At 42.8% G+C, this 15,670-nt stretch overlaps 1 protein-coding gene across 2 annotated transcripts in view; it reads right to left on the bottom strand.

The window, feature by feature from the left end:
- Positions 1 to 1,731: 1,731 nt before the first annotated feature.
- The window catches only part of TAX1BP1 (Tax1 binding protein 1), a 115,019-nt gene continuing 101,080 nt past the window's right edge, over positions 1,732 to 15,670 (bottom strand). For both annotated transcript variants that reach the window (XM_073677912.1, XM_073677911.1), the window contains exons 17-18: positions 6,352 to 6,437; positions 1,732 to 3,803 (exon numbers count right to left, since the gene is read on the bottom strand). In XM_073677912.1, the coding sequence (XP_073534013.1) occupies positions 3,599 to 3,803; positions 6,352 to 6,437 (291 nt within the window). In that variant the 3' untranslated portion in view covers positions 1,732 to 3,598. The remainder of the gene's footprint in view (positions 3,804 to 6,351; positions 6,438 to 15,670) is intronic.

Raw genomic sequence — 15,670 nt, 5'->3', positions numbered from 1 at the left:
TCTCAAGCGCGCAGTTCATGCTAGACAACCCAGGAATTTACAGGAACTGGAGGCGTTTTGCCAAGAAGAATGGGCAGCTTTACCATCTGAGAAATTAAAGAACCTCATCCACAACTACCACAAAAGACTTCAAGCTGTCAATGATGTTAGAGGGGGCAATACACGGTATTAAGAACTGGGGTACGTGAACTTTTGATCAGGGTCATTTGGATGTTTTTGGTTGTCATTAACATTTAAAAAGAGAAAACACAGTAGTTTGACAATAAATGGCTTCATCCAGCCAATAACCATGAGTGGAGAAAAAAAATTTTTTGTTATTCATATTCTCTGAAACAAGGCCAAGAAAGGAAAAATTCCGCAGGGGTATGTAAACTTTTGAGCACAAGTATATATGGTAAAATCAATGGTGTTTGTTCAAAAGTACAACTTGTCCCACAAAAAACAAGCCCTCACACGGCTATATTGACAGAAAAAAAAAGTTATGACTCTGGGAATAAGGGGAGCAAAAAGAGAAAAACGCAAAAAAACACAAAACAGAAAATCCCAAGTTTGTGATTTCAACTAATGGTTCTTCAGCTTTCTTCTCACAGGCAGTCAGTATGGGAGATGGGGAGCATAGGGAAGCAGAAAGCAAGACAGGAGAGCTGCAGATGTGTTTGTAATGAGATAAAGCTCAGCTCGGCTATACTGTGATAACTGTAATTACATACAGCTCTGCAGTGAGATCAGATTAAGTCATTACATATCTCACACTGGTAATGCAGATTTTCAGGGAGATCTGTGTCTAGCCCATAGTTCTTAGCAGCTCAGAAAAATATTGATTTCTCTGGAATAAGGCATTGGATCGCAGATATCAAGGTACCTATGACCTGCACGCCCATGTAGACAGCTTAAGAGGTTGGATCCTTCTGACAGCTTCCCTTTAAAGTGGATTTCCAGTCTTCTAAAATAGCCATGTATGAACCTAAAACAACCCTCACTATTTCTATTACACCAAGGTTTTTATAGTCACATGTTGGCTTGTCATCACCACGGCTGTAAAGACCCAAAAACTGGTTATATTTGGACATGTGACACCACCTGCAGGTCCCCTGTTCATGCAACTTCCCATACAAGCAGCAGGATTCAGAGAACACCAGAATCTTTTAGAAACCTGGAAATCTTGTAACTTTACACCTTTTTATTTTTTGGAAAAAAGTCTCAAATCATTTTAACTTCTCCATACCCATCAATCGATAAAATAACCAGGCATTGTTTACCCAAAACCAACTAAAAGTTGAAGAACGTTGCTTAAAAACACTCTATACTCCCTTTTTAAAAAATGAGGGATAGAAAAAAAACAAAAACATTACTTTCACATTACGGTGAATAGGAAGTTTTAATGAAATCTAGACACTGTAGAAAAAAAGAAAAATTGGAATAGATGAATGGAGACTTCCTTACTAGAACTACTACTTTCTGCTCTCCTTATTTTGTCTGCATTTTCCCTCCACCATCAGGAACATAAGATAAATCCGTATACATGGGCTCATGACACAGATCCATATTACAGAGGTGTCGGACCACCGTGTGCCATGTGATGGTGCTTTCGAGTGGCAATGCATCGAGGCCCCTGTAACCAGACACGTATTGTTGTTTTGTTTTTTTCTTGCAGATTTTCACACAATGCATAAGAAAAAAAAAAACGCCTTCAGATTTATGGAAAGAGATATGAATGACTAAATAATCTCATTGAAGGATTGGATTTTAGTTTATTTAAAATTAGATTAGAGAAAATAGGTCAGAACAAGTTACAACGTTGATAATTTATTCATTTTTAATGAAGAAAAACAAAAACACAACTGTGATTCAGCATCTATACGTGCACTTTAATGAGGCGCTTTTAGAGACTATATACATTAAAAGGCGTATAGATGACAGACACTTCCTGTGACCAATAATGTATAATAGAATATTGTGTGCAACAAATGCAATCAATCTACTAATCGTGATTATTTTCACATTTACAGAAGACGTTTAGAAGATGGTCTACACACGTCTGTGCCCGCTGCCAGGTCGGAGACCGGCTTTCATTTCATATTGTCCTCTAGATAAATGGAAGCCAAAAGCAGATTGGTTATGAGCAAAACATCATTTCTTGCTCTGCTTTCTCTAAGTGCCCCTCATAATGAGCATATAGTGTAAAGAAGTGACAGGTCGTCATCTAGTCCCAGCTTAGAGCTTTATCTGCTGTAAGCTGTTAAAGTGAACGTCCGTCACATAAACTACATACTGATGCTGGCCATACACGGGAAAGCTGTTGGCCAAACATATAGCTCCTAGTGATGAGCGAGCACGCTAGTTACTCGAGATTTCCGAGCATGGTCGGGTGCTCACCGAGTATCTTCAGCGTGCTCGGGTGTTATGTTTGAGTCACTCCGTGCGCATGATTTGCGACTGTTTGACAGTTTTAACACATGTTAGGAATGCCTAAGAAACAGGCATTCCTCACATGTATTAAAGCTGTCAAACAGTCGCAAATCATGCACATGGACTGACTCAAACATAACACCCGAGCACGCTGAAGATACTCGGCGAGCACCCGAGCATGCTCGCTGAAAGGGTTAACAGAACACGCTCGCTCATCACTAATAGCGCCCGCTCCCGACTCGCTCACATACATGACCACTTGGCTGGGTCGAACGTTCATGTGATTTCAACGTGGAAAGTGGAGAAAGCTGCCACTGGAGACATCAGGCTTACCCAGAAAGCAAAGTATTGAGCATTGAAATTCCGAGTGCTTGATCCTACTCTCTCCTGACGTCAAGTGTCGAAGGAGCCAGACACACCAGACAGCGGGTTCAGATAACTTTAATGTGTGAGGGAGTTAAAATGCAGCCATTTTGAAGATCTGCTCATGTAGGTAAAGGGGAAGCTTCCCAGTGAGTCCACAATTAAGCGGCCTATACGCAAGAGTCCTACATGCAATATGAGGCTGTGCAATCTTCTTAAGCAACTTGGGTGGCTGTGAGCTAGAGACAGAGCAGTCATATTTTTCTGTATTAACCACTGGGGCACCAGGTGACTACGTTTGTATACGCAATTACCTGTACTGAAATAGTGGTCATAGATATAGGAGTGGCCTGAAGTATCACAACCTCCCAGTAGGGGGAGCAAGAAGAGGATCAGTCAGAATATACACGTTTGCCATATTAATTGAAGGTGTCTGCAGTTACCTCGGTGGAGTTAGGCTTTAGGGATGTTAGACAATATTACATGGACCATGTGACCAGTACATAAGTCATGTCAAGCAAACGCCATAGCTACTAAATTACATAGCACAAAATCAAATAGTAGAAGACATGCAGTGACCGACCACCAGGAGCCTTTTGCACATTACACAGCTAAAATACCAGAGGCAGAATGCAGTCTCTCAGCAGAGGTCCGATACATACAGAGGTGAAACCCCTCTACCAGAAAGTGACATCACAGGGGGTACACTGTTTATTTCAGCTCTAGTTACATTGCAGTGCATATGTCATATCTCTTGATTTAAGCGGCTTCTTCTAGTTTTTAAGGTGAACTTCTCACCGCTACTACACCACAAAGCTGAACAGACTTAGTTCTCGAAATTCAGGACATTTGCATCAAAATGGGTCTGCACATGTCGCTCAAATGCCTGCTGGTCAAACTCCAGGGGGAACTGCTCATTGCACATTGGGCACACTTTCCAGTGACTCTCCACGTGCTCTTCAAATTGGTTCTGATTGTAGTTGGGTGGGAATACCATGGTACACAGCGGGCATTTCTTCTGTATTGTGGATCTGAAAAAGAAACAATAAAACACCATCCAAATGGATGAGAACATCCTTCTCTACAATTAGCTGTTTTGCAGTATTTCATACAGTCACATATTTGTTTTGCAATACTGGTTGTGAACGTAGGGGAGGTGAGGGCAGACTTCATAGTTATGGCACCATAAAACTGTATACAATTTATACTCCTCTAGAATATGAATACATACACACACACAGTGACAGCATTAAGGCTGTGTGCCCACTATGCGTTTTTTAAGCATTTACGCAACATAATTTCCGCCACGGAAACGCTTAAAAAACGCTTGGTAGAAGGTCTGCCATGTTCCCCAATGATGATCCACATGTGCTGTGCACATGCTGCGGAAATTTCCGCTGCGGATTATCATTGCGGAAAAATCTGCAGCACGTCCATTAATTTTGTGGAATCGCTGCGTTTTAGCCGCCATTGACTATTATTGAGCCACATAACATCCGCATGCATACAAGTATGCATGCGGATGTTATGAGATTCAATGTGCGGATGGTACCTGGGTCTGGAGAAGAGGAGACTCTCCTCCAGACCCGGGTACCATAGTACCTGTAGTTAAAGAATAAAAAAAACAATATGCTTACCTTCTGATGCCCCCTGTCTGCTCCTGGCGGCGCTGCTCGCTCTTTGACTGCTCGCGGTGGTGTCAAAGGACCTTCCATGACGTCATTTAGTCATGTGACAGGTCACGCAACCGCTGACATCGGCGGTCGCGTGACCGGTCACATGACTAAATGACATCATGAAAGGTCCTTTTTGAGCATCGCGAGCTGCCGAAGACACCGGAGAAGGAGACTGGGGGCCATCGGAAGGTAAGTATAATGGTTTGTTTTTGTTTTTTTAACATTTTCTTCTTTTTTTTCTTTTTACTATTTCGTAACTTGGTCACACAACATAAATCCATGTCGTTTGCATGGATTTATATAGTGTGACCAAGTTGTCAAGCACTTTCCAAGTGATACTAAAATCATTTGGAAAAGAGCTTGATAACCCGCATGCAGAAACGCTTCTACCTGGCAGGAAAACGCATGTACAATCCGCATGTACAATCCGCATGCGTTTTTTCTGCCAGGGAGATTCAGAAACGCTCAGGAAAAATCCGGAGCATTTCTGCATCGTGGGCACATAGCCTTACAGTCCAAAATACATTGTTACTCAGGATAGTTTGAGGACAGTTTGTATAGTTGATTCCAGCAGCTCCATGGAGTCATCCAGACTTCCAATAAACCGGTTAGGCTAATGAGATAAATGTTGAATCTCAGTCAGCTAGAAAGGTTATCTCCTGCTTTAGTCCGCACTCGCTCCTCCTGTCAGGTTCGGTGAACAGAGGAATGTGCGTTCACCATACCCGACAGCACACTGCCCTTACCAGACACCTGTCTCGAGCAGACGTCTTTACGCTGTCCGTCCTACCACCTCACAGTTAGGAGATGACATATTTAAAACCCTGATAGTGCGCTAACTAAACATTACATTTTTGCTAAATAAAGGTATTTAGTAAAATTTGTAATACTTAAATACACTATATTTATTACAATTCTCAGAGTGTCCCTTTAAGAATTTGCATAAAAAATGTGACTAGGCAGGAAAAATTATAGAAAAAAAAAAGCCTAATTTCTGCATGCATTTTTTTTCCAGTGAATGTGCGAAAAACGCTGAAAGAATTGACATGCTGCATTTTAAACTGTTTCAAATCTGCAAGGAAAAAATAAGCAGCATCTGAATGAGACTTTAGCAATCTCATTCACTTTGCTGCTACTAAGAAATGCTTCAGTTGCGACAAAACTGCGCAGGAAAAAAAAGTGACATAAGCATAGCAAATAATTAGAGTGGGCACATACCCCAAGTTGTGAGTGACTGCAGATGTGTACAGGGAGGAGAGGCGAAGCCACAGAATCAGCTAGTGGCTGGCAAGAGGGGTGCAACTGGGCCTTCCAGAATGCTAGGTTACATTAGAAATAATGAATAAATATGGCTGAATGCTCCCCTACAGCACACTGAGCTTTGTGGTGTTCTGTCAGCACCACTCGCATTACTGACTGCAGGAGAGTCTCAGGACGGTGCATACTTGGAATGCAGGAGGAGAAACAGGCTAAGCAGCGACTTAAACCATTTTTAGACTTTAAATGAGTCTCAAGATGGTGCTTTGTATGTGGGGTGTGAGAGCATTGATGGTGGGAGTGAATGACAGATACAGCTCAGCATAGCACAATGCTGCTTGGTAAATGTAGTTTAGAGGCACAGACCATAAGAATGTAACGGTAACGTGCTTTGGGGGACTCATTACAGGGACAGTCAGATTGTTTTTTTATCTCTTTAAAGAGTGTCCCTGTAATATGTATCTCTCATGTATGTTAGCCACGTGGTTCAGTGGATAACAATGTTGCCTTGTAGCTATTGGGTACTGGATATAAATCTGACCAAAGACAACATCTTCATAGCGTTTGTAGGCTTCTTCCCGGTACCTCTTTCACATTCCACGTCCATTTATATTTATAGACTCTTATGTAAAACATTTGAAAATACCTTGGATCAAAGCAAAACCCAGACCGGTCTTGTCCAAGAAAGCTTGGCGGATCTTGGTTCAGTTGCAGAGGCTCGTTGTCATTATCCTGCAACGCAAAATGTAACAATTAAAGTTTAGTGCATTATACAACCTATCAAGTAACAGGTCAAAGTTAAACACAGAGCCCATATCTTATTTGTTCAGAAAAAGGACCCTCTCGATGATGTACATATACCCCAAAAAAGCATTTTGGAAAGGGATCGTTCTGACAGGACAACTCTTTCTGGGTCTGCCCACATGGGGAGTATTCGCAGAGCATTTCCTTCCCAGACATAATCTGCTGCATATTACAGCACCACCATTGTGGATACGATTTTAGGAAATCTCATTCAAACCTGGGGCACAAATTGCTGCAGAATTGACATCTAGGGTTGGTCAATCCATGAAGGGTGAAGATGGCATATATGCGCTTCGAAGGGTGAAGATGGCATTATATATGCACTTTGGAAACCACAGATATATGCAGTTTAGTGCAGATATTGCAACAGCAAACTGCTGTGGAAATTTTTTACTGCGGCAAATCCACTGTACGCATGTCTCAAGTGGACGTACCCTCAAAGATAATAAATGGCAGAATAAAAAATATACAACTATTTGATATGTTGGTGGCACAACACTGGCATCATTGTTCCGGCTCTCTTTTGCCCCATAAGGGTCCATTTACAGAAACAGGCCAGAGGCACGAAGCAACCGCCCATCTTTTAATAGCCCGTTTACACAGGCAGACCGCAGTAAGTGATGGGCACGGTAATCGATCACTCGGTGCTCACAGGCTGCCATTTTTCTCGGCAGGGAGTCCTTTTTTACACAGGACGATGCACCACCAATGAACAAGCATTTTCCACATTCATCGCAGCCTGTTTGCACTGAAAGATTATCGTGAAATGAGCTTTGTTAAGAACGCACGTTCACGATTAGATTTCAGTGTAATTACAGCTGTTCCCAAAGGCGTTAGGAATTCTGCCCCTTCATGCACCAGAAAAATTTAATTCAGACAGCGGATGGATGTAACATGACAGATACAACATTCCCTGACTGTAGCAGGGTTTTCCCGGGAAAAATAGCATGGAATGCTGCACTATTTTGAGAAAAATGAGGGAGTCGGCAACACAATCTCATAAGGGTATGTGCAGACCATCCGGAGCCGGCTGCGGAGAAGCCGCCTCCGACTTCCGCTCATTATGCAATGGAGCGCCGGCCTCTTTTTTTTTTTTTTCCTCACATGCAGACTTTCCCCACGGAGATTAGGTCTAGGGGGAAAGTTCACATGTGGACCCGCAGGAGAAATTGACATGCTGCGGTCTGGAAAGACACACCGCATGTCAGTTTCCGCGGGTGATCCGCAGACACCTAGTGGGCATAGGATTTGTATAAATCCCATCCACTATGCTGTAACATCTGGCCGCTGCGGATTGCACTTGCGCTGCGTCCAATCCACAGTGAACACTGATCATGCACACATACCCTAAGTCTCCAATACAGGTGAGAACATGGCCTTATTTTGCCTATAAAAACTACTAACAAACCTGCCATCCTCTATGCAAGTCAATAGGATCTTCTGGGATCAGATGCTGAACAAATCAGTCATGGAAAATATTTAATAGGTTGCACACTCAGTGAAAAATATATAATACAAAAGCAAGCGAGGAAAAAACAAAAACACACGAAGAATAGAAGAGAAATAATGCAATAGATGAGACAGGTGATGAAAAGCAGAGCTATTACTATGGGAGAGAGACATTTCTGGCTGTAAATTCAAAATATATTTTAATTTTAGAAATGTTTCTCTCTCCCATAGTAAAAGCTCTGCTTTTCATTGCCTGTCTCATCTATTGCATTATTTCTGTGCCATATTGTGTATAAATATGTGACTTCAGATATTGGGTTATACTAGTGTGATGAAGAGGCCTGAGTAGTCTCGAAGGCTTGCAATCTGTTACCATCTTTTCAGTTAGCCATTAAAAGATATCAACCACTGAGGACTCTCAAATTGAAATATTTTTCTATCTACTGGCTAACACGGTACAAAAAAAAAATATAATATAAAATTATAGACATAGATACATATATATATTTTCCCTGTAAGAATAGAAGGGGACACTAGACTTAGCACGGAGATTATAAGTGTGGTAGGTGTGATAACAAAAGCTGCAAATTAAGTGCTTTAAAAAATACAAGTGTTAATAGTTTATTTTTCTTATTAATTAACAAAATGCAAAGTGAATGAACAGAGGAGAAATCTAAATCAGATCAACATTTGGTGTGACCTCCCTTTGTCTAAAAAACAGAATAATTATAAAAAATCAAAACCAATTATACCAAACAAGTCATAGTGATCATCATTTTCATATGTAGGGTGAAAAACTGTAATTTACAGAAACCGCTGTGTAGGGGACTTAAAACTGGGTGAGGAACAGCCAAACTACTCTAAAGGTGAGGACGTAGAAGACCGTTTCATGTCTAAGATCATACCCATACCAAGACTGAGCACAGCATCAGGACAAATGATTGTTATACTGCATTAGCAAGGTATCTCCCAGGCAAAGATTTCAAAGCGGGTTTTAAGATGGTGGTTGTACAAAAGAGCTTGAAGAGCTCAAGAAATGTGGAACACTAAGGACCGTAGACACCGTAATGGTCAGCTATGGAAACTTAGTGCAGCAGATGAAATACATGTTTATTTTCCTTCGAAATCGGAAGATGTGTTGCAGTGCCATCAGCGGAGAATTGGTAGTAATGGATGAATGTGACTACTATACACCCACCTACTGTTCTGAGAAGTCTGGCCAAGTTGTTGAGTTGTGACTCAACTATGCACAGAAACATAGCAACTGAAGACCAGAAAACTGGCACCAGGTCCGCTGGACTAAGTAGTCTAAATTTTAAATATTTGGATGCAACAGAAGATTGCAAGTTCGAAGAGGTACAATGATAAGTGTCTGCAGGAAAAATTGGGGGATACGCAAATAGAGTTGGAGATTTCGTCAGAATTAGCGGTGTCCTCAATGCTGACAAATACAGACAGATACTTATCCATCATGTAATACCATCAAGGTGACGTATATTTGCCTCCTAACTTAATATGTAGCAGGAAAATAACCACAAACAATCTAAAACAAGAACTAGGAGTCCTGAAAGTGATAAGGACTCCACAGAGTCCTGATCTCAACATAGAACCAGGTGGGATTATATGAGTAAACAGATGTATTTGTGCAAGTATACAAAAAGTGAAACTCCTATATTATATAGAGTCATTACAAACAGAGTGATCTATTTCAAGTGTTTATTTCTGTTAATGTTGATGATTATGGATTACAGCCAATGAAAACACAAAAGTCATTATCTCAGTAAATTAGAATACTTAATAATAACAACTTGAAAAATGTTTTTAAAATCCGAAATGTTGGCCTCCTGAAATGTATGTTCAGTAAATGCCCTCAATACTTGGTCGGGGCTCCTTTTGCATCAATTACTGCATCAATGCGGTGTGGCATGGAGGCGATCAGACTGTGGCACTGCTGAGGTGTTATGGAAGCCCAGGTTGCTTTGATAGCAGCCTTCATCTCGTCTGCATTGTTGGGTCTGGTGTCTCTCATCTTCCTCTTCACAGTACCCCATAGATCCTCTATGGGGTTAAGATCAGGCGACTTTGCTGCCAATCAAGCACAGTGATACTATTGTTTGTAAACCAGGTATTGGTATTTTGGCAGTGTGGACAGGTGCCAAGTCCTGCTGGACAATGACATTTCCATCTCCAAAAAGCTTGTTGGCAGAGGGAAGCATGAAGTGCTCTAAAATTTCCTGGTAGACGGCTGTGCTGACTTTGATCTTGATAAAACACAGTGGACCTGCACCAGCAGATGACATGGCTCCCCAAACCATCACTGATTGTGGAAACTTCACACTAGACCTCCAGCAGCTTGGATTGTGGCCTCTCCACTCTTCCTCCAGACTCTGGGACCTTGATTTCCAAATGAAATGCAAAATTTACTTTCTTCTGTAAACACCACCTTGGACCATTGAGCAACAGTCCAGGTCTTTTTCTCCTTGGCCCAGGTAAGACGCTTCTGGCGTTGTCTATTGGTCATGAGTGGCTTGGCACAAGGAGTGCGACACTTGTAGCCCATGTCCTGGATACGTCTGTGTGCGGTGGCTCTTGAAGCAATGACTCCAGCAGCAGTCTACTCCTTGTGAAATTCCCCCAAATTTTTGAATGGCCTTTTCTTAACAATCCTTTCAAGGCTGCGGTTATCCCGGTTGCTTGTGCATTTTTTTCTACCACACTTTTTCCTTCCACTCAGCTTTCCATTAATATGCTTGGATACAGCACTCTGTGAACAGCCAGCTTCTTTAGCAATGACTTTTTGTGGCTTACCATCCTTGTGGAGTGTGTCAATGACTGCCTTCTGGACATCTGTCAAGTCAGCAATCTTCCCCATGATTGTAGAGCATACTTAGAAAGACTAATGGACCTTTTTAAATGCTTAGGAAGCCTTTGCATGTGTTTTTTGTTAGTTATTCTAATTTACTGAGATAATGACTTTTGTGTTTTCATAGGCTGTAAGCCATAATCATCAACATTAACAGAAATAAACACTTGAAATAGATCACTCTGTTTGTAATGACTCTATATAATACGAGTTTCACTTTTTGTATTAGAAAACGGAAATTAATAAAATTCTTGATGATATTCTAATTTTGTGAGAAGCACCTGTATATAGAACTGTTCCTCAACATACAATCCTCTGTCTCCAAACACAGATAGCCACCTTATGCCCTCTCCTGCTCCCACCTGCTAACACTTTCTCTGCTCCTCCTCACTGCCAGAGATATCTCGCCAAATCCTGGTCCTCCTCACATCTCCACAGTCACTTCTACTGCTCATCCTGGATCTTTGTGAAACCTTTCTAATCTCATTCCCATTCGGGCAGCTCCCGCTTCCCCAGCCCACTAACAGGAGCTCTGTGGAACGCTCGCTCTGTCTGTAACAAACTTTCCTACATCCATGATCTTTTCATTACTCACAAAGTTTCCTTCCTCGCCATCATCGAAACCTGGCTCACACGGCCTCTCGTACAGTGGATTCCACCATTCCCACACCACTCGCCCCAGCGGCAAGCATGGTGGAGCAGTTGGTTTTCTCCTGTCAGATACCTGCACCTTCACCCAAATTCCACTGTCGCCCTCCATTACTCTTCCCTCTTTTGAGGTGCACTGTGTGCACATCTACACTCCCTGCTTATATTCAAACGTGGCGGGCACCACCCTAATATTTAGAGGGGATCAACCCAAAGCATATAAATAGCCAAGAACGAAAGAAGAAGAGATATGCATAAATGGGGATCCCACCAAAAAATGATAAACACTGTAGTAATATCAAACCTTTATTAGTACATAAATATAGACAACAACCCAATAAAAACAATTAAAACCGCCAAAAATGGCCCCATCTACACTCCCTCCAACTGGCCGTCATTTACTGCCCCCCAGGGCCAGCCACCACCTGGCTACTTAATTTCCTTTCCGCTGACATCCCCATTATCATCATGGGTGACTTCAACATCCTCATTGACACTTCCCACTCAGCTGTCTCTAAGCTTCTATCCCTCACTTCCTCAATGGTCTTACGCAGCCACTCGCAAAGATGGCCGCACACTGGACCTCATCTTCACCCACCTCTGTTCCCTATTTAACCTCTCTAACTCACCTCTCCCTCTTTCTGACCACAGCCTACTTTACCTCCTCTCCAGGTCCACAATCCCCACTCCACAAACTTGCAAACCCTCGCAGAAATCTCTAACACCTTGACCTACACTCACTCTTTGAATCCTTTCTCTCTCTTATAGACTAATTCCTTACACGATGCAAATGCTGCGGCCGCTTTATAAAACACCACAACAGCTACAGCTCTCGAATCGGTCTCCCCCCTCACACATACCATAGCTCGCACAATCAACAGACCACCCTGGTTAAAGAACTAAGAAGGGCTTCCAGAATTGCTGAGCAGAGATGGAAAAGGTCCCACTCTAATGAGAAACTCATTGCATTCAAACAGGCCCTCACTACTTTAAAGTCCACAATCACTGTAACAAAACAAACCTACTTCTCATCTCTCATATGCTCCCTGTCTCACAACCCTAAACAGCTATTCAACACTTTCAATTCTCTCCTCAGTCCCCCAGTACCTCCTCCCTCTCCCCTCATCTCAGCTGAAGACCTTGCCTCATTCTTCAAGCAGAAGATTGATATCAGACAAAGCTTTTGCCTAAAATCCCCACTGTCCCTCCTCATAACTACTCAACTCTCCTCCTCCAAAACCAGCTTCTCCACCATCAAGGAAGATCAACTTTCCTCTTTACGCTCCAAATTACATCTCACCACTTGTGAACTTGACCCAATCCCGTCCCACCTCATTCCAAACTTTACCACAGTCTTCATCACAACCCTAACCCACCTCTTCAACCTGTCACTAACAACTGGTGTCTTCCCCTCAAGCTTCAAACATGCCTCAATCACAGCCATCCTTAAAAAGCCCTCCCTTGACCCATACTCTCTGTCTAGATATCGCCCCTTATCACTTCTCCCCTATGCCTCAAAACTACTGGAACAACACGTGCATCTTGAACTGTCCTCCCACCTTTCCTCCTGCTCCCTTTTTGACCGCTTACAATCTGGCTTCTGACCGCACCATTCCACTGAAACTGCCCTGACTAAATTCACCAATGACCTACTAACCGCCAAATCCAAGCAACACTACTCTGTCCTCCTCCTCCTGGACCTGTCATCTGCCTTCGACCAAGTGGACCATTTCCTCTTACTACAGACTCATCTATTGGCATCACATACTTGGATCTCCTCATACCTAACAGGTTCTCCCACTTACACACCACCTCCTCATCTCACCCCGTTTGTCAGTGTCCCACAAGACCCAGTTCTAGGATCCCTGCTCTTCTCCATCTACACCTACGGCCTCGGACAGCTCAGATGCTCACGGCTATCAGTATCACCTCTATACTGATGACACACAGATCTAACACTATGGACCTGATCCAACCTCCTTTACTAACCAGAATCCCACAATGTCTGTCTGCTATCTCATCTTAGTTCTCTGCTAGATTTCTAAAACTTAACATGGATAAAACAGAATTCATCATCTTTCCACCATCTCAATCAACTCCCCCGCTCAACTGACCTATCCATCAAAGTCAATGGCTGCCCACTCTCCCTAGTCCCGCAAGCTCGCTGCCTTGGGATAACCCTGGACTCTGATCTCTCCTTCAAACCACATATCCAAGCCTTTTCCACTACCTGCCGACTCCAATTCAAAAATATCCCCCGGATGCGCACATTCCTGAACCATGAATCTGCAAAAACACTAGTGCATGCCCTCATCATCTCCTGCCTCGACTACTGCAACCTCCAGCTCTATGGCCTACCTTCTAACACTCTCGCACCCCTCCTACCTATCTTAAACTCTGCTGCCCGACTAATTCACCTGTTCCCCCGCTATTCCCCAGCCTCTCCTCTCCGTCAATCCCTGCACTAGCTCCCCATTACTCAGAGACTCCAGATCAAAACCCTAACCATGGCATACAAACCCATCCACAACCTGTCTCTTCCATACACCAGTGACCTAGTCTCCCAGTACTTACCTGCACACAGCCTTCGATCCTCACAAAATCTCCTTCTCTACTCCCCTCTTATTTCCTCTTCCCACAATCGCATACAAGATTTCTACCGTACATCCCCTCTACTTTGGAACTCTCTACCGCAACATATCAGACTTCCGCCTACCGTGGAAACCTTCAAAAGGAACCTGAAGACCCACCTCTTCCGACAAGCCTATATTCTGCAGTAACCACCGCTCCACCATACCGCTGCACGACCAGCTCTACCCTCACCTACTGTATCCTCACCCATCCCTTGTAGATTGTGAGCCCTCGCGGGCAGGGTCCTCGCTCCTCCTGTACCAGTCGCTGACTCGTTTTTTGTTAAAATTATTGTACTTGATGTTTGCCATGTATACCCCTTTTCACATGTGAAGAGCCATGGAATTAATGACGCTATAATATATACACACATATTTACACACATTCGACCTCTACAATTAAACTGGTGTCTTCGTGCTTGCCACTTGCCAGTTATACTACCAGTACAAACATTGGACATGGCACAGTTTCATTCCGTAGTAAAATTATTTTGATATCCCTGCTGCAAGGCCGTCCTTAGAACGCATGGGAAAATCAGAGATAATCTCAGGAGCTTCGGCTGTCATTCCAATGTCTTTCAACCATGGGTGGAATTTTGTAGCGCCATAAAACCAGCAAATAAAAAATACCAAAGCAAATGATTGTCATAGTCGCCTGTCATCGGCTAGGGACAGGGCTCCACTGGCCAGAAATGTGAAGAATGCAGCATACAAGGCAGAGCAAATCAATCTATGTCAGGAGACATTGTACCTTGGTAGCATCCCTCTGGGATTTGTATTAAAAGAAGCAAAGTGCTAAATAATCTTCTATCACATCTCCTTGTAATTTGTGTATAAATAAGATGCGATCACTTCCAACACCTCCACGATAGAAGCTGACAAGGGAGTCATAGAGCTGAGTGATGTGTACATGGAGATCTAGGCAGCCAAGCATGTCACCGGTGTCTCCCTGCACTCAGGCGCATCACTTAAATTGCCCTGTCAGGCTGAGGCTACATCACATCATCAGCTCTGTCAGCCGCGCTTTTGTTTCACGAGCACTAACACCACAAATATATCGGCGGCGCACTCATGAGTATCGTGCCCATCACAGGAAACAGTGCCACATACCTGAAGGTCTCCTCCATAGGATGCCAATAGCGACTCTTACATTCATACAAAACACTAATAAAAGGAATCTAAAGGGTCAATAACAATAGAATAATAAGTTGTTTAGCTCGTCCCACATAACAGGGGATAACCTCTGTGCACCCTGCACTTCTGCCCACATACATTCTCCATGTTTATTATTAGGCTGCTTTATAGCAGATTTAAATATTATTTCAGCAGCGAAGGATACTTTGAGTCATTTTTGCAAAGAATATAATTACAATAGTAAGATATATAAGGTATATCTTATGTAGTGTGGGCCACCGAAATGAATCATTTTTTGGCAAAAGAACAATACTTATGTCCCTGATCAGTTATCTGTGCAAAGAATCGGCCATATGTTCACTTTTTCAGTAAAGAATATATTGGCATCAGTCATGGATCCGGTGTTTCACCCAGGGCTGTGGAGTCGGAGTCGGTGT

Source organism: Phyllobates terribilis, unplaced genomic scaffold (assembly GCF_046119375.1).
Source record: "Phyllobates terribilis strain yellow unplaced genomic scaffold, ASM4611937v1 Scaffold_4__5_contigs__length_816908805, whole genome shotgun sequence".
NCBI lineage: Eukaryota > Metazoa > Chordata > Amphibia > Anura > Dendrobatidae > Phyllobates > Phyllobates terribilis.
This window is presented reverse-complemented; position numbering and strand designations above follow the sequence as displayed.